The 23,431-nt window shown below is 37.2% G+C and overlaps 2 protein-coding genes across 2 annotated transcripts in view; both read left to right on the top strand.

Annotated features, from left to right (window-relative positions):
• Positions 1-23,431, top strand: part of LOC111062838 (Krueppel-like factor 9) — a 98,947-nt gene that overhangs the window by 19,750 nt on the left and 55,766 nt on the right. The window lies entirely within an intron of this gene.
• On the top strand, positions 7,019-19,293 carry LOC120355018. Its single transcript, XM_039443250.1, has 2 exons — positions 7,019-8,410; positions 17,124-19,293. The coding sequence occupies exons 1-2, from the start codon at positions 8,093-8,095 to the stop codon at positions 17,319-17,321; spliced, it is 516 nt and encodes a 171-aa protein (XP_039299184.1). The 5' UTR covers positions 7,019-8,092; the 3' UTR covers positions 17,322-19,293.

The raw sequence follows: 23,431 nt of genomic DNA on the forward strand, positions 1-23,431 counted from the left end.
GATAATCAATTGTTTCGATGACTGAAAACCAGTTTTACAGTTCACCGGTTGTGTGTGAGTGTGTGTACTCACAATCATAGCAGTTTGGGACTGTGTTAGTGAGTTCGACCACACTTTTTCGAAAGGCTATTACAGAATTGAAGCTTTCTCGATTGAGAGTACTTTGCAGGTACTTCGTTCTAGCGTGTTTCGGACGCTATTTTCCAATCGATAATCATGAAAATGGTACCAAATTGTTCAGAAAGATTTGGACATCTCGCGCCGTACCGCCAAATTCCAATTTTCCAACTATAAAATGACTTTAAAATTCGATGAACTTGGAGAAAATTTGGCAAAGTTTGACATTCAATAGAAAAAAATTGATAAGTGATATCAAAATTTTGCGGTACAGCCCGAGATGTCCAAATCTTCCTGAACAATTTGGTACCATTTTCATGATTATCGGTTGGAAAATAGCGTCGAAGTGCTAGAACGCTAGAACGCTAGAACAAAGTGCTTGTTTCAGCCCTTTTTCCGAATTATAACATTGCTCTTAACATAATCATGGCTTGTCGATTTTAGTGACTGAGCTGAATCCTCAGTGTTGCCATAATGCGAAAAGCATAACCATTGTACCAACTATTCTAAATTAACGTACTGTATTTCATGAAGCCATGCTTTGTTAAAGCCAGTTACTCAGAAAGCGTTCTTTTGTTGTTCGATGTTTTGTCGTCCTTATAAATTATGTTGAATCAAACATAATGTTATTTAAGAAGTTGTGCTGAACCTGATAGAATTCATAGGAACGGTAAAAAATCAATTTTACGAAAATCGATGTACATGAAACTGGATTTAGAAGATCAATACGATAATGTGTTCTATTACAATTTAATCACAGAAATGTTTAAGTGAAAACGTTGGGCGCAAACCTTCTGCCATGAGGAGACAAATAAATATTTATGAAAAGCTTGATAGCTTGAATAGTGATCTGATATTTGTTACACGTTTTTAGTCTAAGACATAATAATGTCTTAGATTAATTTTTAATGTTTCTTCAATCGGCAGGAAAACTTTGGTTTTTCAAAGTTACCTTACTCCCTCATTTTGGGGTATTTTCAGAAATCAAGATGAATATCCTACCAAATTTCCTACACGAATACAATACCTACTGAATAGTACAGTACCTGTTCGTTTCTACCGTATAATTATATGATAATAGAAAGCTTTATTAAAAATAGCCATAACTTCCTTGTTTTCGGATATTTTCGAAAACGGGACTTACGCTTTTTAGAATTTGGGGTAGCTGAATCCAAATCCGAAATCAGAATCTTTCTATCTTCATTTTCAAGAAAGATAGTTTTTGAGAAAAAGTGGTGACCGGAGAGACGTAGAATCACCATGTGAAAGTGGCGATTTGTCCGCTAGTATCTCGATCCAAGCCGGTTTCTGCTTGCCTCGAGGGGAAAAGATGTGACAAAACGAGGTTCCTGGATAGGAGTCACCATGTGAAAGACAAGATTTGACTCAATGTACTTCGACAAAAAAACGTGAACATTGTTCAGTGCTCAAGTTGCACGTCTCCTATCGTGTGAAAGTAGCCTTCCTGTTTGAAGAAGCAATTTTTCGAGCTACATAGTGGTTTGTTACTGCACCTCAATTCAATCTCAATTTTTGAAGCACTCAGATTTTCCTCCAGGATCCGGTGTTTGAACATTTCTAGAACAAATAACAGTTCAAAGTATAGAATCTTAACAAATTAGGGAATAAGGATTTTATTTCCTGAATTAATCTGCTAGCAAATTTATTTAATAACCTAAAAATGTATTTAAATATGCATGACTTTCCCTCTCGTGAAAGGAAAGTCCAAGATAACACAAGAGCGTTTTTTTCACGTGAAAATTATGTCCTCACAGTTTTACATTATAACGTAATATTCTGGTGGAAAAGTCGAGAAAACCCCATTTTTTCATGAGAAAGAAGGTGGAAATGTTCCAACTTTTCACGTGAAATGTACGTGAAACTGAAACTTGAAAATAACGTTTTGTTTTTACATTTTCATGTTATACTGAACATGTAAAAACTCTCAGAAAAGAACATGAATAAAACGTTTTTTTCTACATTTCTTGTCCCATATTTGATCATTTCTTTTGCATGAAAATTTCCAAAAATTCACATGAAAATAACGTTTTTTAAAATACATTTTTACAATATTTTATTGTGAAAAGATTGAGAAGGATTACCTTTATAATTCTGAATAGATAATCCATTTACTACATACTCCATTTTCAAAAAACTATAAATCTCATAAAAATTTCTGAATAAACTTTTCAATTACTTTTGAATTCTCCACCCCAACTTTACAATAATTTTACACAAAACTGAATAAAAATTAAATTCAACTATAATGTCCTATCGAGACAAATGGATTTTTTCCTAGTAGGTGATATATGCAATCTAACAGCTGGACACTATAATTACAAAGAGAAAGCTCATTTTGATTTGTAATCATTCAACAGCTGACAAATTTCAAATATTTTCCATGTAAGCTTCTTTTTTCAGCTTTTGGACTTTGTATCAGCCATTTGCTTGTATTAGCTTTGCATCACCCATTGGGAAAAAACCATAAATGTCTGGATGGCCAATAGGGAGATTTTTGTTTTGATAAAATGAAGAAACAACAATAATTTATATTAAAATTGAATTTATTTCCATAACATCACAGGTTTCAACACTTCAATAAGTTGGAGACTGTTGTAGATAAAATACTGTAACTTTAATGATAAATTATTGGTCAAATACTCCACCTTTTGACATACAACTGAATTTCAACTCCTCATATGGGGGTGACTTGGGGGTTGTAACTCAAAGATTTTGAATGTAAATACCCATTGTGTTATACATAATCTTAAAAGCCTTCTCAAAGCGAGAAAAATGACATCAATAAAAATCTTCTATGATACTTTTATGCAAAATGGCGGCTGATTGAAATTTTAGTTATTAAAGAAAAAATTGATAAAGTTGAATCATCATCCATTTTGGATAAAAGTATCATAGAATATTTTTATTGATGTCATCTTCCTAGTTTTAAACAGGCTTTTATAATGATGTATCACACAATGGGTGTTCACATTGAAAATATTTGAGTTACAACCCCTCATTTCTTTACAAACTGTAACTTCAATCAGCCACCGTTTTGGATACAAGTTTCATAGTACATTTCAATTGATGTCATCTCTCTTGTTTTAAAAAGCCCTTTAAAATAATGTACCACACAATGGGCGTTTACATTAAAAATATTCGAGTCACTTCTAACTGAACCTAGTCAACCCCTTATAAAGGGGTTGAAATTCAGTTGTACGTCAAAAGTTAAGCCTAGAGCTCATGTGGGCATCACCCATAGAAAAAAATTGTTTGACTTTATATAGTTTTAAAATAATCAAAATTGAGACTTACTCAGATTTCTCTTTGCTGGTAAACCGAGTTTTGAAGACTTCAGCCAGTCTTTGATTACTGCTTCCATGTCTTTTTCTTTTGTGTTGGAGAATTTTATCACCACAGCTCCTATTAGAAATGGAAGAAAAGTTTACTTATAATTAAACATATTTCAAACAATATTTCTTGATTGGAAAATTGAAAAAACACACATGTTGCAAACACACAGTCTCACTCTCTCTTATTATATAAAATATATATTGTTAAAATGAGAGGATTAAAAGCAATGCTGGATTCAGCTGAAAATAATTTCGATATCCAACAGATGAAAGAAAGAATAAACCTCAGGAATTCACAGGACATTAACCTCCCAAAACCAAGATTAGAACATTCCAGACGACACTTCAAATACATAGCTATAAAAATATTCAATTCACTTCCTGTAACAATAAGGAAAATAACGTCACGTCAGTTATTTAGAAAAGAAATCAAGAAATTCATTTTACAACTAGACAACCCGAATGATTTTTTTACTAAATTAATATAGGTCTAAATTTAGTATAATTTACACATTACACGACATGATCATTGCAACAATTAAAGATCATTGAACTCACAAATCCCGTCCGGTATGCGTAAACAGTAAGATAGTATTTAATTTCAATCATTGTCTCTTTCTTCAAAAACATGTATTCATTTATGGTCTAATTACATCAGCACTTTGAAAAAAAACGTTAACTATGAATTTAATTGAACTAAATATGAAAACAAAAACAGCAACCACTCCATACATAATTTTAAGTTTTGTGTAGGCCTATGTGTGTGTGTGTGTGTACATGAGTGAATGTGTGCAAGAATGATTATATTTGACATATTGATTATTTCAATATAATATCATATTCAATTATTATGTTCTTCATGTTATAATATTTAAATTTGTATATTAATATTTTATTTTATATAGTAAAGTGTTAATAGGCTACCCCACACAGGGTAGCCTAAAGGGAACACATTAGAAGTTAGGAAACAATATTGTATTTGCTTTTTGGAATGTATTTGATAGTTTTTTTTTTTTTTTTTTTGAATAAAGAAAAAATGTTCAGGAATTCACTTCTACACCCGAATCAGTCATCAATAATATATTGTTTCGGGAAAATTGAAAATCTGCTACAATTATTGAGTTTTTAACTGCATTTAAAATTACCGCAAAAGGTCTATCTATATATTGTTAACCATACATTGTAGTCGATTTTTGCAAGAGACAAAATGTGCAGGAAATTCACTTCTGCACCTGAATTAATTAACAGAAAGCCTAAAGTGAGACTTTTTTGGAAAACTCAAAAAATTTTCCATCAAAAATTTAATTGACATGAAAATTTTTTTATCTCGATAACGGTGTGCTGTAGACAATATTGCAAGAGATAGAAAGGGGTTGAAAAAATGTTTGATTTCACTTTTCACTTTTTACATTTTCACTTTTTATTCACAAGAAAAACGTGATTTTCACATTTTGTGTTGACATCATCCTGAGAGCTCAGAAAGCGGTCGTTATTGATATCAATGAAGATTTAATATAATCAATAGATGCTCATTGACTGTATTTACTATGATGTCTATTTGTTTGTATTTTCTTTTAATGATATTCATTCACATTTATTGATATCACTGAACTTACAGTGATATCAATAGACGTTCGTTGACTGTATTTACCGTGATGTGTATTGATATCCATGAACTTCTATTGATATCCTTGAACTTCTATTGATACCCATGAACATTTATTGATATCCATGAGCATAATATTGATATCAATAGAGTTTTTCTATTGATTTATATGGATCTCTTCCACTAGGGAGTACTGCCACAAGTCAAAAAAAAAAAAAAAAAAATCAAAATCCGGTTCTTCATGCTAAAAGTCTGTCAATTACATAAATGCTGCAATAGTGCCACAAGTCAAAATTGAAGCCAATGCCAATAATATAGCATCATATATCTTCACTTCATCAGAAGGACTACCATCTCAATATGCTGCAAGACTGCCACATCTTCAGTTATGGCAGTATTCAAGCCGGCCATTTTGTGAATTCCACATTGAAATTGAAGTTATGTCATGTTATAGTCCGGGCGCGAATGTCATTCCATGGTGATTTTTGGGTGACAGCCTTGGAAGATGTCTCAATTTCTTTGATAGGTCTAGCATAAGAAGGATCATGATGATGATGAGTCGAAATCACAGGCAAACACCTCAGAAACAAGATGGCCACCAAAATTTTCAGGGTTTTGCTATATCGCTTGTTTTTCAATAACCGCTCAAGATATTCAACCGTTTTTTTAGATGAAAATATTCATAAAATCTTCCTCTACAGTTTATTTTCTATAAAACTTTTCTCTAAAACGCATATTTTTTTTAGTTATAACCTTCAAAAGCCCAAAAAACTTCTCTCTATTTTTTTCAAATTACATTCCATTATAATTTTCTTGTGCAAGAGATACAGATGAATTTCAAATCTATGAAATTTAGAGCTTCATATCAACTTTGGAACGATATATTTTTATGCACTCTACGTCAAAAACTTAGTTCTCCAGCGCCCTCTTAAGAAAACCTTGCATGATTTCAGGTGCGTTTTTCCATAGGCTTGAGGTAATAAGCTAGAATTACTATAAAATCATGACTATTTAAAAAAAAAACTTGAAAATAGTCTCAATCTCTTTGTTACAAAAAGCCGAATAAGAATATTGATTATGGAAGCAACAAAAATATTCGACATCATTGAAAAATTCAAGATAGCGGTCATTATTGATAGAAATTTTTATATCGCTTGCTATTCAGTTATTGTGAGAGATATCGGATTGGTTTTATCACCAAAGTGTTTAGAATTAACCAAACTGTGTTGTTCAAGAGAAACGTCTCATTATGACTACTCTTTTCATGATTTATTCAATTTCAAAAACTTAAAACATACATTTTTTTAGGGACACCATTTCACTTTCCACCCTGTAAATGTATTCGCAGTAGACATACAGTAATGTTATTGGTAGAGTGTTTTAGAATATTTCCAAAGCTTCAAAATGACATCTGGTTGGAGGCTGTATGTCCATATTCCACGGCTATAGCGTCATCGGAAAAGAGAGAAAAGTACTGTTTGTAGCAAAAAACATGATTTTTCCACCAAATGCCAATTCCAACAATTAGAAAACCGTGTAACTCATGACTCCTTAAAGGTACAGACTTGGGAATGGTATCAATCTCTCCGTGAAGATGTGTAAAAAGATGTGTATACATGAAGGTAAGCTAAAAAATGTTTGTCATCATAGAAAAATCGTCTATAACTTTGATAATGTGGAGGATATCAGATCAATTCAGCCATATAGAAGCTTCAAAATAATCATACAGTACTACAATATCCGAAAGATTTATCTAATTCCAACAAAATTGGCTAGTTTTTATTCTGTACTAAATTGAATTTTGATTAAAAATTAAATTTTGCATCATGAAAAAATTTCTTATAGATATAAGACTTGAATGAATAATTCTAATAATTTATTTTTCTTTACCTTGTATTTTTTCTTCACATTGATTGTGTAACATACTTGTATTTCAATTAAAAAATGGGATTTTGTCATGGTGCAATAGTGCCATAACTCGAACTTATATATTTATATTTAAATGAAATAGTTGATAGATATTTCTTGGTTTTTTCGTTTGTATCCATCTTTTGGAATAATCCAAACAGTGTTCTCCATGAAAATTGAATTGAAATTGAAATATTAGTCACTTGCTATAAAAGGTTTAATGAAGGGCTGAAACTTTTAATAGCTCTCCTGAAAAATTATAGATTTTTGACTTATGGCAGTATTGCAGCTGGGGTGCGATATATGATGCAATAGGATTTGAACTGAAAGAACATATGCTAGGATAATATCACAGGAACCCAGCAAACGTTTATTCGTCTAAATTTCCTATTGTTCAACTCATTGAATATCATCCTATCATAGTGAAATTCTGTGGTCAATTGTATAAGGAAAAGTTTTTGTTCAAACTGTAAAAAAATGAAGGGGATCTGACACTTTCTGAAATAGGGTGGTCAGGTAACAAATTATAGGTATTTATTAACGAAACAATGTCCTCGTTCAATCGCACACTGTTCAGGTCTGCCAAATCTATGCAGAAGGATGGTAACCTGAAATTTGTCTGGTTCAGAAATGGGCGCATCTATGTCAGAAAGGATTTGAACTCTAAACCACAGTCTACAGTCACGATAAAGGATCTCGTTCATCGAATATAGTCCTGGCTACAATAAAAAACGAATAAATAGGAGAGACTTTTCAAATAGACTTTATTTTATTTTTTTCATAACACTCAGTAGCCTTTTGGAAGGTCTGTTAACGATTGAAATGATTTATTTTATCTTACGAATTACATAGAATGAACTCTTCCAATATTGTTAGTTTCAACTTCAGTTGTATTTTCAATGGACTATCAACTACATCATTTCTATAAACAGTATGTGCAATCAACTAGGTTGAATTTAGTGTGAATGGACTCAATCATAACATTATATCGGATCCGGCAAAAAAATCTCCCCAGTTTGAGCAAGCCACTGCATGAGTTGTAGTGGGGATAGAGATGTGAAGGGGGTATTGTTCCGTAGCGGCGTACGTGCCATTTTCAGTGTTTGCCATGGCTTGGCTCGGTGAGCATCGGGCGTTTGTTGTGGAGGAGTTTATTAAAAATGGCGGTTCTGTGACTTCTACTCAACGAGCGTTTTGGATTCGATTCGAACTTTGCCGACGTGATAGTGTTCCTGACGCAAAAACGATTAGACTGTGGGTGTCAAACTTTAGACAAACAGGGTCAGCACCAGAAAGAAAACCAACTGGCCGACCTCGTACTGCAATAACACCAGAGAATGTGGCGCGAGTGAGAACATCCATCCAACAGTCTCCAAAGCGTTCAGCGGTTAAACATGCAGCTGCCCTGGGATTGTCAGAAAGGAGTGTAAGGAGAATTCTGCATAAAGAACTTCATCTGCATCCCTACAAAATAATGGTTGTGCAAAAGTTGTTTGGAGAAGATTATGAAACTTGCAGGGCTGCATGTGATGACATTTTGCAGAACATTCCCCCAGATGTTGTGTAACCAGCGCAGAACTCCTCAAGGCTACTCTTACAATGGGGTAAACTTAATGACTAAGACACAATAACCAGGACACAAGCTGGGATAAAAGATAAATTTATTACCTAATATATATTGATAAGAATATCATTTGATCCCACCCTCACGATTTCAGACAAGTTACAGGCAAGTTTAAAAAAAAAACATATATTTTAAACATAAAATCCATTAACGATTGAACTACACTCCATTAAAGATCGAATTAAATTCCATAAAAAAATCAAATTACATTACAGGAAAGATCAACTAAAACCCATTGAAAGATCAAATTAACTTTCATGAAAAATCAAACTTAATCCCATTAAACAAAATCAAACTGAATTCTATAGGAAATCGAATTGAGTTTCATTATTCTCAATTTACTTAATATGTGTCTCCCTGAGTACTACATAAGCAAAAGTTCCCAAAGATTAAAGCAAAACATCAACAACCAACCTGATCAAGTTTTCTGTCCTAGGACTCCTCTTTCTCCTCTACTCGAGAATATCGAACACATAATGTAAAGAAATTTCAATAATCTGCTCATTAAGTAAGCAAAACTGGGAGTAAGATAATCTCATAATAACCCTAAAAGGGACAATCTAATAGTTATCAATAGCAAAACGTTGTGTTACAGTGCAATCAATAGTTACAGTAAAATCTCGATTAATAAACAATTCACCTTCTACGTAATCCAAAACACATACAATAAAACAAGCTCATTATAGAAAGCAAAACTGAGAGTAAATAAAAATCATAATGGCAATAAAAGGGACAAACCTAAACAATCTGCTAGTCATAAATAGTGCAACACTGCATTACTGAGCAATCAATAAGTTACAGAAAAACAATCTCAATTGATAAACAATTCACATTCTACATAGTACAAAACACATCTAATAAATCAAAACATATTTCTTCCTTAAGTTATATACGAAACATACAAAAAAAATCTTGCCATCTCTCTCGCTCTCTCTTTCTCTGTATCTACTGGAATTTGAACATAATAACTTTTGAAATAAATTTTGATAATCCTGGGTGATAGCGGGTGAAAAGCTTGCCTTAGAGTTTGAATAATAAATTTTGTAATGAACGGAGCAGTGGATCTAATGAATTTCCATAGTTTATTGAACACTCACCCAAATGCACAATCAGAGTAAATGAAACCATAGCACCATACACCAGCACTGCTCAACTACGTCTGACTACAACTCTCAATCCAGCAGGTAAAATCAATTTCAAAATGCTAATAATCATGTACAGTAACGCTGTAGCCTGTACTAAGACAATAGGTGTCATCCAACACCAAATTACAGCGACTGCAATGGAAGAGACGGTGAGAGAGAGAGAGAGAGAGAGAGCGCATGGGAGCGAGTCACACCACTCTGTTTTGTCAATTTATCAAGCAATATTCATCAATTGTTCTCACACTATTACACTACCCCCTCCTTTCAAGAAGAGGGTTACACTAGACTTCCCTCACTTGCACTGATCACTGGTATGGGGCACGAGAAGTTCTGGGAGTTGTTCTGAGAAGTTGGTGGGTGGAGGTACCACCTCGGGCATGGGACTGCCCAACTCAGGCTCAGGACGACGCTTGTGATTCCTCTACCACAGGAATCACACCAGAACAGCTCCAAGTAGATTGATCCCCAGGGTCACCAGAGCTGCTACCGCCAGAGACCCCCATGGTCTCAGTCTGCTGCTTCTGCTCCACCAGATCTGCCAAAGCTTGTTGGAGATGATCAAGAGTGGTTTCTGCATTGCCAGATGGACTTGGCCAGTAGTGGCCCTCCTAACGAGTCTGGATCAGGGCATCCCGGATGTCTTGGGCAGATGGCTGAGCCTCTCCTGTCTCCAGCAGGAGCATAGGTGGGATTGGAATTTCCACCACTCGCTTCAACAACTCAGTTTGGCCACTGGATCTGGTGTTTGGGAATAGCTGGTAGGTGTCAGTGGACACAGTGCACCCTGAAGCTGCTCTTAGCTCTCCACTGCCCTGGATGTTAGTCTGGCTGACAGCAAAGTGGTCTCCTTTCTGACAGCGGGACACCAACTGCCTGCTCTGCTTCAAGCTGTAGATCCAACGGGTGTTTGGTTGATCAAAGTACCAGGTGTCGGATGGTCGGTCAATGACGGCAATCTTGGGGCAGATGCTCTCGGCTGCCACAGCATCCCCCAGGAACATGGCACTTAGGCATGATGGTTCGTGCCTCTGGAAGACAGGTCTGGTGATGGGGCATATTGTCATGATGCCCTTGCAACACAGAGCCACCTCCTCCTCAGTAAGGACCGCATAATGCTCCCGGTCTTGGCTGATCAGGAGATAGTCAGGTTGCAACACATACTTTAGTGCTAGACCAGAACTACCAGACATAATGGGGACGGACAAACCCCAGAAAAGTTCAAACCGCTAGCCTCCAGTTGACAGAGGCAAGTCCACTAGTATTTTGATGAGACCACCAATGGCCAGTGCACTAACTTCTGTGACCTGGTAAAATGCATACACACCAGATGGATCAGTCTCAGCAATGAAGTTAAGGTCTTGAGGTAACTCACTTTGCACTCATTCCAGTAAGTTACTCAACTCGAGAGGAGAGATCAGGCTTACAGTAAATTTTCCCTATGCAATATCCTCAATAGCTCGAAGGATATTTTTCAAATCAAAGAAGGCTTTCATGGCTACTAATTCTAAATCATGAACAATTGATGATGAGTTTACAAAATACTTAAAAGATTTTTCTAACATGATAGTTTTATTGAGTAGCCTTGTGGACCATTGGATGGCTTGAGCCGTTTCCTGCTCTATCCTCATGGCCAGGTGATGAAGCTGTTCGGTGTTTTTCAGTGTTTGGCGACTCAGCTGACGAGTGATGGTTAGATGCTCTTGCTGAAGATGGATTATGTCACCTGTCTGATGTTCAAGCAGCTGCAAGGTGTGTTGCGCCTGTCGAACATCCTCATCCTCTGCAGTACCAAACAGCAGCTTCAGGACCTTCCCTCCCAGGTTGATAAGTCCCCTCTTAGCTCTCTTGTGGGGCAAGAAGTCATGGAGGGTATTGAGGACTTCACTCATCTCGTTTTGTAGACCCCATACTCGCCTCATGGCATCTGAGTGCACATCAAAAATGGGATCCTGGAGGGAAAGTTTTATGAGTTGTTCCTGGGTGGCTTCTGTTCGGAGTCTCAGCTGATGCAGGCCTTCCCCAATCTCAGTGATGTTGATGGCCACCATGATCCTCCATTAGTTGCCGGTCAACAGGACATCGCCCTGAGGGATAAACCACACCCCCATCTGACGAGACTCCTCCCTGGCAGCCATACTACACCACAGGCCTGGAAAACATTGAGGGTGATATTACCCATTGCTACTTTGTCTGAAAATTTTTTTTTTGTTTTTTTTCTATCAATAATGTTCCAATTCTTCCAGTGCATCAGCATTAGTGTGCTTCCTTCCTGGTTTGTGAACAACATCATATTCAAACTCTTCCAACCGAAGGGCCCACCTGGTTAACCGAGATGATGGGTCTCGCAGGCTCAGCATCCAGCGTAAAGCTGCATGGTTGGTCACAAATGTAAATTTTTGGCCTAGCAGATAACATCGGAACTGGCGAGTAGCCCATACAACAGCTAGCAGCTCTCTTTCGGTTGTAGAGTAGTTGCGTTCAGCAGCATTGAGCTGGCAGCTTGCATATGCTACCGGTCGCTCCCCCTCTTTGGTTGGTTGTGACAGAACTGCCCCGATGGCAGTTCCGGAGGCATCTGTTGCCAGGATGAAAGGTTGTTCAAAGTCCGGAAATATGAGTACCTGATCTGAACATAGAGCATCCTTCAAGTTCTGGAAGGCCATCTCGTGGCTTGCTCCCCACTCAAAAGGTACCTCCTTCTTGGTCAATTCTGTCAGTGGCTGTGCCACCCTAGCAAAGTCTGGAACAAATCGCCAATAGTATCCAAAGAGCCCCAACAGGCCACGCACTTCTCTGATGTTGGTTGGGCGTGGAAAATTTTTTACTGCTCAGATTTTTTCTGGGTCAGCTCTGACTCCCTTGGAAGTGACTAGGTGGCCTAAATAATTCACAGATCCTTGGCAAACTCACATTTTTGAAGATTGGCCTTCAAGTTTGCTCTTGCAAATAGTTCCAGGACATGTGTCAACCTAACTGCATGTTGCTCTATGGTACTACTGAACAAAACAACATCATCCAAATACACAAAACATTCGATACCCTTGATCTCAGCCAGCAAGTTGTCCATGAGTCGCTGAAAGGTAGCAGGAGCTCCTGTCAGGCCAAAGGCCATCTGTTGGTACTCAAAATGGCCTCCCACGGTGGTGAATGCCGTTTTTCCCTGATCTTCCTGAGCAATGTGCACCTGGTGATAACCGCTATGAAGATCCAGGGTAGAAAAGTAGCGACTCCATCCCAGACTCTCTAAGGTCTTGTTGATCAGGGGTAAGAGGTAATGTCTTTATTACTTCATTCAATGCTCGAAAATCGGTGCAAAAGCGATACTTGACAGTGCCATCAGTAGTTTTCTTTCTAACCAGCACTACTGGGGCACTCCAGGGGCTGGTGGAAGGTACAATTACCCCTTTGTCAAGCATCTCTGCAAGATGTTCTTCTACCACTGGTCGAAGATGGTATGGCACATGGTAGGGCCGTTTGGTGATCGGTCAATCTGAGGTGACAGGAATGCGATGCTCCACATTAATACTGCAGCCTTCTCTTCCAGTCTCTTCAAATACTGTAGCATATTTCCTTAGCACCTCTTCCAAGATTTTAGCATCTTTGGAGGGTAGATGTTTCAATTTCTCCATCAATTGAAGCTCCAGTTCCTCTTTTTCTTCCTGTCCAGTGAGCGAAGCTATTAGATATCTTGGTTCTTCCTTCTTGATGTATCCGGCATTTCCAAGGAGTTGATTCCGATGGATGACTAAAGGTGCAGTTGTTAGATTAACCACGCCCACAAGTGTCTGTCCTCTTATTGGTTGATTTATACTTCTACTAGCACGTAACCCAGAGGGCAGAGGTACAGGTTCAATCAACATGTCTCCTCCTTGGTTCTCCTGCTTAATTTGTACCTTCACCAGCACTTCCGACTGAGCTGGTACAATGGTGTGGCAAACAGCATTCACTCCCATGCTGAGTCCCTGATGGTCATACTCCTCTTGTGTTGGTGGGGAGTTATCCTCGTCATTGTCTTCTGCTTCTAGTTTCAGTTGCTTGGGTTGTCTTCGAGGTCTTCTTAGTGGCTTGTGGTCTCTTGAATCAGTTGAAGGGGACTTGGAATCCAGTGAACTGTCTGTATTCTTCTTGTCTGGCTGCTCCAAGGCGTTCTGCTCTAATTGGCCCCTCTCAACTCTGGGCATCATGTCCACTTGGACTCCAACATCACAAACAGCAATAGTCTGGGTGCTGTTGTCCTTTATTTCTCAAACTCGCCTGGTTTCCCTTATAGGTCTCCCCTCAAATTCGGCCCACCTCTGGGTGGGTGGTTGCTATTCGAACTCCTCGAAAGGTCACAATTCCCTCTTCCGCATCGATTACCGCCCCAAGTCTTTTCAAAAGGTCCCAGCCAATCAGTCCATCACCGGCCACATCTACAGCTGCTATCACAAAAGGGTGCCTAACTTGTAGTTGTCCTGCTGAGCATTCCACTTCTTGTATACCTTGGATCCTGAGCGAGTCTCCAGTTACTCCCCTAGCCTGCATGCCTCCTGCAGCTACCTTTATACCTGGAATCGTTTCCTTCAGAATGCAGATCTCAGTTCCTCTATCCACGAGTAATGATTTGGCCAACCCCATGATTTTCATTGTCACATGTAACCCACCCTGGATGACATTAATGCTGGGAACTCTCTTGATGTTAGCTCCCAAATCTACTGGCCGGGAAGTGAGGCAACCCCGGCCTCTCCCCATTTGGGGAACCATAACTGTTGCTACCACTGTTTTGATTGCTGGTGTTTGATCTCGGAGCGGTTACTCGTTTTGGACAAGAATAGGACATATGTTGGGGATCTCCACATACAAAACAAAATTGGGGAGATCTCTGGTTTCCTCTTGGTGACTGATTCCCTCCAGACCTGAGTGGTCTGGAATTCTCATTCCGACGGCTTGAGCAATCTCTGGCAAAATGCCCTCTTCCACCACAAGTGTAGCAGGACCCTGGTACTCTAGCATTGCCAACAGGGGACAATGAACCATTGGTTGATTGGATGGGAAGTGCGTTCACATGAGGTTCTTCTCCACGTCTTGGGAAGGGCTGATGTAACAGGGTGAAAACATCAGCAGGTTGGCTACTAGTTGCTTGGTCCACTCTCTCGGCCACCACAATAGCAGCTTCCAGATCCTGAGGTGGGTGAATCTGCAAGGTCATCGCAGCTGCACCTTGGAGGCCTCCAATAAATGCAGCCAGAACCGCCCGCTGCATCTGTGCCCATGCCCAATCAGCTTCTTCTGGAGTAGCAGGTATGGGGATCGCCTTCAAACCTAACTCCAGGCACCGATCTGCAAATGCCCTTGGACTTTCATCCCGTTGTTGTTTGAGACTGCTCAGCGCCAGCAGCCATCTCTCAGGGTCTAAGGGGTTTTCTCAAACCTCTTGAGCAAGATCCTCTCATAATCAGCAAAAGTGACAGTTGCTGCAGATAATTCTGGATGAATTTCAAGGCAGGCAGCAGCTGCACCAGTAGTTTTCAGCCTGCAGATGAGCCGCTGATCTTCATCCTCCCAATTACCTGTCTGGGCAACCAACTTGATATTCTGTAGAAACTCCTTGACGGTCTGTCCTCCAACTTCCCCTGAGAAGGTCTTGATAAGGGATTGCAGACCCAGGTCCTTCCTAGCAGATGTAGACATGATGACCGGCCGAGAAGACAGTGCCATCCTAGCTTCCTCCAGCTCCCTGGCCAATCGGGTTCTCCCCTGTTCGTTCCATTGTGCCTGGTCTGGAAGCTTCTGGGCCTGTGCACATAGCTCCTCCATCCCTGGAAGAGGAATGTTGCTCACAGGATCCCCATCATTCCTAGTGAGTATCGCGCTGTTTGCTGTAGATTCTCCATTGTCAGACATTCTTGCAGTCTGTATCCCACCACTGCCACCAATGTAACCAGCGCAGAACTCCTCAAGGCTACTCTTACAATGGGGTAAACTTAATGACTAAGGACACAAGCTGGGATAAAAGATAAATTTATTACCTAATATATATCGATAAGAATATCATTTGATCCCACCATCACAATTTCAGACAAGTTACAGGCGAGTTTAAAAAAAAAACATATATTTTAAACATAAAATCCATTAACGATTGAACTATACTCCATTAAAGATTGGAATTGAATTCCATAAAAAAATCAAATTACATTACAGGAAAGATCAACTAAAACCCATTGAAAGATCAAATTAACTTTCATGAAAAATCAAACTTAATCCCATTAAAAAAAATTAAACTAAATTCTATAGAAAATCAAATTGAGTTTCATTATTCTCAATTTACTTGATATGTGTCTCTCTGAGTACTACATAAGCAAAAGTTCCCAAAGATTAAAGCAAAACATCAACAACCAACATGATCAAGTTTTCTGTCCTAGGACTCCTCTTTCTCCTCTACTCAAGAATATCGAACACATAATGTAAAGAAATTTCAATAATCTGCTCATTAAGTAAGCAAAACTGGGAGTAAGATAATCTCATAATAACCCTAAAAGGGACAAACCTAAACAATCTAATAGTTATCAATAGCAAAACGTTGCGTTACAGTTCAATCAATAGTTACAGTAAAATCTCGATTAATAAACAATTCACCTTCTACGTAATCCAAAACACATTCAATAAAACAAGCTCATTATAGAAAGCAAAACTGAGAGTAAATAAAAATCATAATGGCAATAAAAGGGACAAACCTAAACAATCTGCTAGTCATAAATAGTGCAACACTGCATTACTGAGCAATCAATAAGTTACAGAAAAACAATCTCAATTAATAAACAATTCACATTCTACATAATACAAAACACATTTAATAAATCAAAACATATTTCTTCCTTAAGTTATATACGAAACATACAAAAAAAATCTTGCCATCTCTCTCGCTCTCTTTTTCTCTGTATCTACTGGAATTTGAACTTAATAACTTTTGAAATGAATTTTGATAATCCTGGGTGATAGCGGGTGAAAAGCTTGTCTTAGAGTTTGAATAATAAATTTTGTAATGAACAGAGCAGTGGATCTAATGAATTCCCATAGTTTATTAAACACTCACCCAAATGCACAATCAGAGTAAACGAAACCATAGCACCGTACACCAGCACTGCTCAACTACGTCCGACTACAACTCTCAATCCAGCAGGTAAAATCAATTTCAAAATGCTAATAATCATGTACAGTAATGCTGTAGCCTGTACTGAGACAATAGGTGTCATCCAACACCAAATTACAGCGACTGCAATGGAAGAGACGGTGAGAGAGAGAGAGAGAGAGAGTGCATGGGAGCGAGTTACACCACTCTGTGTTGTCAATTTATCAAGCAATATTCATCAATTGTTCTCACACTATTACAGTTGTCTTCATTTCTTCTGATGAAGCCCACTTCCACTTGTGTGGAACTGTTAACAAACAGAATTTCCGCTACTGGGCTGCAGAAAATCCTATGGAACTCCACCAAGAACCACTACACAGTCCAAAAGTCACAGTTCGGTGCGCCATTGCGAAATTTGGTGTGTGGGGACCGTACTTTTTTGAAGAAGGACAAACAGTAACGGTCAATGCTGATCGCTATTGTCACATGATAGAGACATTTCTTCGACCCAAGATCAACCAGTTTTTTTTAGACCATGAGGAAGAAGAAGTTTGGTTCCAACAGGACGGAGCCACAGCTCACACTGCTCGGCGGTCCATGGAAATGTTAAGAGAGTTGTTCCCTGGACATCTTGTTTCTTCAAGAGGAGACATTTCCTGGGCTCCAAGGTCACCCGACTTATCACCTTGTGATTTCTTTCTGTGGGGCTACCTAAAGGCTGAAGTGTACAAACATTGCCCCAGAACTCTGCAAGAACTAAAAGATGCCATTAGGCAGGAAGTGGCAGGGACGTTACACGAAGAACTATAGACAACTTCAGGGAAAGACTTCATGAATGTCTTAACAATGGGGGACGTCATTAATTTTTCGGACATAATTTTCAAAACCAAATAAAGTGTACTAAATGATGTCAAATGGCATCATATAGGCTATTCACAAATATAAGTAATTGTTCTGTATGTTTCTTATTCTTTTTGCAAATGCCTATTGAAATCAGGGAGGTTTTTGCCGGATTGTACATCCAATCTTAGTTATATCCAGTATTTGGTGTATATACTTCAATAATTTATTAGTCTCTCAGAAGGAATTTTACTTACAAGTTGATGTTGATTGACTCTTAATTAACAATATTTTTCACACTCAGTTTCAGTACTAAGATACAATTTTTTCTTTTTATTTTTAATTGTTAGTGGCCTCACAAGATACCATTTGGCATTCGTGTACGTGGCTAAATGAATGCTTAACAACTGATCATCTTATGATTATTATCAATGATCAGGCTAATCAACTGATCATTCACTTCAATCATTATCTTATCTTCTTTACTCTCTATTTCATTTCATAGCTGTACTTTGTCACTCATTTCTCTAATCTGTTTCTTTTTTTATCCTCTACTTTCCCTTCACAATTTATTGATTATTATGTTATTGATATTTTCCTCCTAAAAAAATATATCTTTCTCATAAAAATATGATTATCTTATTATTAAAAGTAGCCTACTATCGATACCTTGCACTTTCAAATCGGGTTTGTTGGAATAGCTGTTCCTCTATTCCAATGTAAAATGACTAAATGTTTTGGGGTATATTGTATTATTTCCTCAACTTTATTTTTTACTATAATAAAAACTCACTTTCAATCTTGAATAAGATTGATATTTTAAGTTGAGAACCAGAAGAATAGACCTGCGTCTGTATTCCACGTAAATATAAGAAGCTTTAAAAAACTTTGTCGAGCTCGTTGTGATTTTGAATAGTTTGAAAATGTATTTTAACGTCATCGTCCTAACGGAGACGTAGGTAAATGAAGAGTCAGTTATTGCGAGCATGGATGGATATGATGCATTCATTAATAAAAAAAATAGGAATCAAAATGATGGTGTAATAGTAGTTGTGAGGAAAGATTGTGCCGTCAGCTGTGTTGAAGTCCATCTACATGGTGTTACCAATGATCTATATATACTAACTATATAGTTAGTATATATAGTTTGCTGGGTGCTACAAGTTTAAAAATTGATTTACAAATTGACAGGGAATGTCACTGTCTCTTTGCAATATATCGTCGCCCCTCATCAGCCCCTGATCTTGACCAATTCGTTTATGATTTAGAAAGGTATTGCAATTCTAGGACAACCGACAGAACACACTGGATAGTAGGCGACATTAACTATTGCATATTACCTGAATCTCCGGACCCACTACCATTCCAGTATCTCGATGTTTTGTACGGCACCGGATTTGTAAGCTGCATGAACATCCCGACTAGAGTCACTAGCTTCTCTAGCACTTGTATTGATCACATTTTTTAAGATTACAATAACACCTTAGGCTACTTTCACACAATAGGAGACGTGCAACTTGAACACTGAACAGTGTTCACGTTTTTTTGTCAAATTCATCGAGTCAAATCGTGTCTTTCACATGGTGACTCCTATCCAGGAACCTCGTTTTGTCATGTCTTTTCCCCCTCGAGGCAAGCAGAGGCAAGATCTAACAACTACGCCGACGTTTGCTCAAAGTATGACTCATCACTTTTTTCTCAAAGTCTAACTTCCTTAAAAATATAGATAGAAGATTCCTGATTTCGGATTTGGATTCAGCCACCCCAAATTCTTTTAAGCGTAAGTCTCGTTTTCGAAAATATCCGAAAACAAGGAAGTTATGGCTGTTTTTAATAAAGCTTTCTATTATCATATAATTATACGGTAAAAACGAACAGGTACTGTACTATACAGTACGTAAGTACTGTAGCTATTATAATACAACTTACACTGTATTCGTGTAGGAAATTTGGTAGGTTATTTATCTTGATTTCTGAAAATACCCCAAAATAAGGGAGTAAGATAACTTTGAAAAACCAAAGTTTTCCTGCCGATTGAAGAAACATTAAAAATTAGTCTAAGACATATTATGTCTTAGAATAAAAATGTGTAACAAATATCAGATCACTATTCAAGCTATCAAGCTTTTCATAAATTTATTTGTCTCCTCATGGCAGAAGGTTTGTGCCCAACATTTTCACTTAAACATTTCTATATTAAATTGTGATAGAGGACATTATCGTATTGATCTTCTAAATCCAGTTACATGTACATTGATTTTTGTAAAATTGATTTTTTTACCATTCCTATGAATTCTAAGAATTCTATGAATTGTTTATACAGGTTCATCACAGGCCAGGCTGGTCTGAGCTATTCATGACTTTTTTTCAGTATGCATTATCAACTCAGCAGTTCTAATACACAGACATCACTACTTGGAATGCCATGACATTTTCTATTCTTTCAATTCCTATTTTTACCATAGATCGATTCTGATCAGCACAATGTTTATACTGTATGTTCATAATAGATTTTTCTGATTGTAAAAAGAAATAGTCAATAATTGCTGGGAATTTAAAGTGATATTCAACGATTTGAACCTGATAAATTGGATTGCTGAATGACAATTGAAATTCAGTGAATTTTACTGTACAACATTCCTTTTCCTCCTATTTTATTGGGTGATGAGTGGAGATGATTTATGATTTCATATTTGGATTCATCTTTTCATAGTTCAATATTTTTTTGGAAAACTGGAACTTTTAAAAATTAAAAATGTTCATGTATAAACTTCTCAGGTGTTCAAAAACTTCTTAAAACCTTTGCCTGTCCCTTTGTGAGGCAGGAGTATTATTAGCTTAGTATGTACTATATAATCATATGATAATGGAAAGCTATATTAAAAACAGCTATAACTCCCTTGTTTTCGGGTATTTTTGAAAATTGGACTTATGCTTTAAAGAACTTGGGGTCACTGAATCCAAATCCGAAATCGGAAATCTTCTATCTATATTTTTAAGGAAGTTAGACTTTGAGAAAAAGTGATGAGTCATACTTTGAGCAAACGTTGGCGTAGTTGTTAGATCTGTCGGCTTATTCGTAAGATCCCCATGTGAAAGTGCAGGAGACCTGCAAAATATGAAATATGATATTCCAGGAGCGAGGTCTCTGCCATGTGACACTGGCCTTAGAGGTCTGTTCAGGCTTTATTAAATCAGAACTAACCAATCACTACTTTGTGATTGCCGCTATACATCTGTGGCGGATCATATGATTGCCACCGCCACCTGTGATGTTTTCAACTGGCATAGTTTGTTTATCACTTGCATCATTTTTATTTCAATATTTTATCCAGAGTTCAATTTTGTCATTCCAACATTAAAATTATTTCATCATTCATTTAGTTTCATTTAATCAATTTCAACATAGGAAATCATCAAATTTAATTCCTATACATCCAGCAGTGCTTAGTGATGATTCTAAAGTACTGAGCCAGAAGATTTATTCTATAGATAAGGCTAGAGTTAGCTCCCCAATTGTAGACTATGATTGGAATAGTATTTCACAGTTCAATAATGTTGATTCAGCCTCAAAACATTTTACAGATACATTAATTCAATTTATAAATTTTTCTATTAAGGAAAAACAATATCATCTGAAAATGGAAAACTGATACCTTGGATAACTACTGGACTTGTGAGATCAATTAGACACAGGGATAGTTTAAGTAAACAGCCAAAAATCACCCTCTAGACCACCATTTAAGAGCTATTTTTAGAGCATAGAGAAATGCTTTATACCAAGCAATAGGAGAAGCAAAAATAAATTATCATTGACATAAAATACTTGAAGTGTGAAAATGATTTTAAGAAGCTCTGGAGAAATATAGCTGATATGACAGGGACTGAGAAAAATAGAGAAAATTTCTGATAACACATTTTCTGCAGAATAGAAATTTGATTGATAATGGTAGTATTGTTAGAGTTGCAAACGAGTTCAATGAGTACTATGTTAATGTAGGGACGAATCTCGTGTTTTCTGGCAGACATGGAAATTGTTATTGATGATGCAGATTACCAAATGAACTTGTCATTACAGAAGATGAAATTGTTAGAGTAGCAGGAGAGTTAAGAGGTGGATTGGCGCCTGGAAAAGATGGTATTCCAACTGATATAATTAATGAGAATATAGCTACCTTGAAATATCCCATTACCCATATAGTAAACATGAGTATTCTTGAGGGGGTCTACCTGTATGTGCTTAAACTCGGTAAAGTCATTCCAATTCATGAAAATTGTACCAAGAGCCTTAAAATCACCTACATCACACTGGCTTGTATCCTTGCCAAATTGTTGGAAAAAAATTATCAGACATCAAATATTTACAGTCGAACAACATACTTCATGATAATCAATTCGGATTCAGAAGAAACAAAAATTTGAATAATAATCTTTCCAATTTAACAATGGGAATACATAATCTAGTAGGAAATTATCTATTATTTATCGATTTGACAAAGGTGTTCAATTCTGTGGATAGATATCTACTTACAGTAAACCCTTCTATATTGGAATTAGAGGTGTATCGCTGGATTGGTTTTCTAGCAATCTATCGAGTCATCATCAGGTGGTGTCAATACTTAATGAAAACAGTGAGAGGGACAGTGAGAGGGGATCACTCAACTACGGCGTTCTGCAGGGCAGCACTCTTGACCCTATTCTATTTTTAATCTTCATAAATGATTTGGGGAGATTAAATGTTTGTAATGATAATTGTTTTCTGTATGTGGATGATATGGCGCTCCTTTTCAGTGACTCTGGCTGGAATGAAGTTTACAGGACGATGGAACATGGTTTGTAAAAAGTTGGAAAAATGGTTTTACCAGAACTACCTTACCGTGAACGCTCTTGAAACAAAATACATGCCAATGTCCCTCAGAGCAGATTCTGATCCTGTGGGCATCTTTTTAAGGTTGCATGCATGTGCATCAATCAATGATTGTTTGGTATGTGATCGAGTGGAGTAGGTTTATGAATATAGATATGTGGGAGTTATATTTGACAAGCGATTGAAATGGAGTGCTCATATGAGATTCTACTTGGAGCAAATTAAGGAAACTTCTTTGTGTAAGTTATTCAATTTCTTGAGTAAATTTATGAGTAAAGATTTGTTGAAAAGTGTATATTACACATATGCTCAATCCAGTTTACAATTATGGCATATCAGTGTGGGGTGGAGCTTTTAAAACTATTATTAAACCTATGGAAATCATGCAAAAATCCATCATAAAAACCGCATCACAGAAAAACCGTAGATACCCAACTGAAACCCTTTCCAATGACTTCAAGGTATCCAATATATCTCAGCTATACGCTAGAACGTTGATCATATATATCTACAGGAGCAATCAGGATTTTTTATTTGAATTAATCAGAATTACTCCACTAGAAACTCTGCCCATGTTGGTGCAGTCATCCCTTGAATATTGAAATTGATTAATCTAACAGATTCGTTGTACAAAGCAAACATTATTATACTCCAGATTGCCTTTTATTGTAGCTTGAGAGTCCTAAGCTCATTTGTAATTTGCTGCCAGCCCTCGGGTTGAAAGGTAAATCAGCTTGATGTAGTCTTCCTCCTACTCTCAGTAGAGAATCAGAATGTATGAACGGTGAGAGTGCCTTCAATGAGCTGTTACGTGGTAACTCTTAATTCTGTTTCAAATGTTAAATTTCATCAGAAAATGATTC

The sequence above is a fragment of the Nilaparvata lugens genome, chromosome X, assembly GCF_014356525.2.
Source record: "Nilaparvata lugens isolate BPH chromosome X, ASM1435652v1, whole genome shotgun sequence".
Classification (NCBI taxonomy): domain Eukaryota; kingdom Metazoa; phylum Arthropoda; class Insecta; order Hemiptera; family Delphacidae; genus Nilaparvata; species Nilaparvata lugens.